Source organism: Austrofundulus limnaeus, unplaced genomic scaffold (assembly GCF_001266775.1).
Source record: "Austrofundulus limnaeus strain Quisiro unplaced genomic scaffold, Austrofundulus_limnaeus-1.0 Scaffold866, whole genome shotgun sequence".
Lineage (NCBI taxonomy): Eukaryota > Metazoa > Chordata > Actinopteri > Cyprinodontiformes > Rivulidae > Austrofundulus > Austrofundulus limnaeus.
This window is the reverse complement of record NW_013953268.1, coordinates 60,040-62,639: the sequence shown is the minus strand read 5'-3', so window position 1 is coordinate 62,639 and position 2,600 is coordinate 60,040. Positions and strand designations below refer to the sequence as shown.

The 2,600-nt window shown below is 49.8% G+C and overlaps 1 protein-coding gene across 1 annotated transcript in view; it reads right to left on the bottom strand.

Moving 5' to 3' along the window:
- Nucleotides 1-221: 221 nt before the first annotated feature.
- LOC106532999 (arf-GAP with Rho-GAP domain, ANK repeat and PH domain-containing protein 1) overlaps nt 222-2,600 on the bottom strand; it is a gene marked incomplete in the record, with an annotated part of 27,525 nt that continues 25,146 nt past the window's right edge. The window contains 1 exon segment of the mRNA XM_014029195.1: nt 222-495. Coding sequence (XP_013884649.1) covers nt 448-495 — 48 coding nt within the window.

Below are 2,600 nucleotides of genomic sequence, written 5' to 3'. Positions count from 1 at the left end.
TGTGTGTGTGTGTGTGTGTGTGTGTGTGTGTGTGTGTGTGTGTCCGTGTGCAGATGTGTCTTGGAACTCCTGAGGCTTACCAGAACCAATAGGTCCAGAACAGACTCATGTTTCTGTTTCAAGGAAGCTGGATTTAAAACCGTAGGTTTTGTTCCAGTAAGAATGATTCAGTGTTTAAAGTAACATCGCCATCTACTGGAGAACAGCTGCAAACACAGTCAGACTGAAGATTATATTTTATTCTCAGAGTAAAAGCCTGAGTATCTTTCCTGAACTTTATTCAGATGGTTTTTAAACAGTAAAGGTTTAAAAAGAAAAAAAGTATTTCACCATAAAGCCCAAATGTTACAATAAATAAGTACAAAACAGTTTGATGGTCGGGAAAAAGTCTGATCCATTCAAAGATTAAAAGAGAACAAAACATCTGAAGCTTCAGGTCCATCTTCATCAGAGGACAGTGATCTCTTCTTCCTCACTGTGTTCTCTATCTGGAGTCTGCAGACAAGAAACAAACAGATGTGTTCATCACGCTGAAACAGGTGAAACATTAAGGTGATGAACTGTCTCAGATTATTTTTGTCATTCAGTCATGTAACCAGTCTCCACCAGAGGGGTGTCCAACCCCTCTGGTGGAAGTAACTCTTCCACTCTGGAGTTGCCCATGCTGAGAGGCACCGAGCAGGAGTGGGCATACTTATTGTCCTCCATCTAGGTGCCTGTACGCTGGGGTTCACCCCGCTGAACGAGAGGGTAGCCTCCCTCCGCCTATATGTGGGAGGACGAGTTCTGACTGTTGTTTGTGTCTTTGAGCCTAACAACAGTTCATATTACCCACCCTTTCTGGAGTCCTCGGAGGAGGTGCTGGAGAGCGCTCCTAACAGGGACTCCCTCTTTCTGCTGGGGGACTTCAACGCTCATGTGGGTAATGACAGTGAGACCTGGAGAGATGTGGTTGGGAGGAACGGCCCCCCTGATCTGAACCAGAGTTGGCTCCGTTGGTGGGGGAGGATGCCAGTCAGACCTGGCAGACCCAAATGTAAAGTGAGGGTCTGCTGGGAATGTCTGTCAGTCTCCCGTCAGACTGAGCTTTAAGTCACACCTCCAGGAGAACTTTGAACACCTTCCGGGGGAGGTGGGGGACACTGAGTCCAGTGCCTGTCGTGGAGACAACCCTTGAACCTGCTGGTAGACGGCAATGGTGAGGGATGCAGTGAGGCTGAAGAAGGTGGCCTTTCAGGTCTGATTGGCCTGTGGGACATCCATAAGCAGCTGATGGGTACCGTCATTCCAAGCTGATTGTGGCTCAGATGGATGCTGAGGCAAAAACTCGGGCATGGGAGGAGTTTGGAGAGGTCAACAATGGTATTGACACCAATTGGGACCAGGCACCAGGAGTAGATGAGATACGCCTGGAGTTCCTTAAGACTCTGGATGTTGTGGGCTTATGTTGGTTGATGCGACTCTACAACATCGCATGGACATCTGGGGCAGTTCCCCTGGATTGGCAGACGAGGGTGGTGGTCCCTTTATTTAAAAAGGGGGACCGCAGTGTGTGTTCCAGCTATAGGGGGATCACACTTCTGAGCCTCCCTGGTAAGGTCTGTTCGGGGGTTCTGGAGAGGAGGGTCCTTCAGATAGTTGACTCTCAGATTCAGGAAGAGCAGTGTGGTTTTTGTCCAGGTCCTGGAAGACTGGACCAGCTCTACACCCTCAGCAGGGTCCTGAGGGTTCATGGGAGTTCAACCAGTCTACATGTATTTTGTGGATTTGGAGAAGATGTTCGACCGTGTCCCTTTGGGACTCCTGTGGGGGGTAGTCCGGGAGTATGGGCTACCAGGCCCATTGATTCAGGCTGTTAGGTCCCTGTAGGACCGGTGCCAGAGCTTGGTCCACATTGCTGGTAATAAGTCAGACTTGTTTCAGGTGAGAGTTGGACTCCACCAAGGTTGTCCTTTGTCACTGATTCTGTTCATAACTTTTCCGGACAGAATTTCTAGGAGCAGCCAAGGTGTTGAGGGGATCCTTTTTGGTGACCTTAGGATCACATCTCTGCTTTTTGTGGATGATGTGGTCCTGTTGGCTTCATCAGATCCTGATCTCCAGCTCTCACTGGAGCGGTTCACAGATGGGATGAGGATCAGTGCCTCCAAATCCCAGACCATGGTCTTGAGCCAGAAAAGAGTAGGATGCCTCCTCCTGGTCGGGGAGGAGGTCCTGCCCCAAGTGGAGGAGTTCAAGTATCTCAGGGTCTTGTTCATGAATGAGGGAAGAATGGAGCAGGAGATCAACAGGTGGATTGGTGCTGTGTCTGCAGTGATGTGGGAGTTGTACCGGTCTGTGGTGGTGAAGAGAGAGCTGAGCCAGAAGGTGAAGCTCTCAGTTTACCAGTCGGTCTACGTTCCTACCCTCATCTATGGTCAGGAGCTTTGGGTAGTGACTGAAAGAAGGAGATGACAGATCCAAGCAGCTGAAATGAGTTTCCTCTGCAGGGTGTCTGGGCTCTCCCTTAGAGATAGGGTGAGAAGCTCTATCATCCAGGAGGGACTCAGAGTAGAGCCCAGATAAGAGGAAGAAAACGGACGGATGGACGGTCAGGGTTC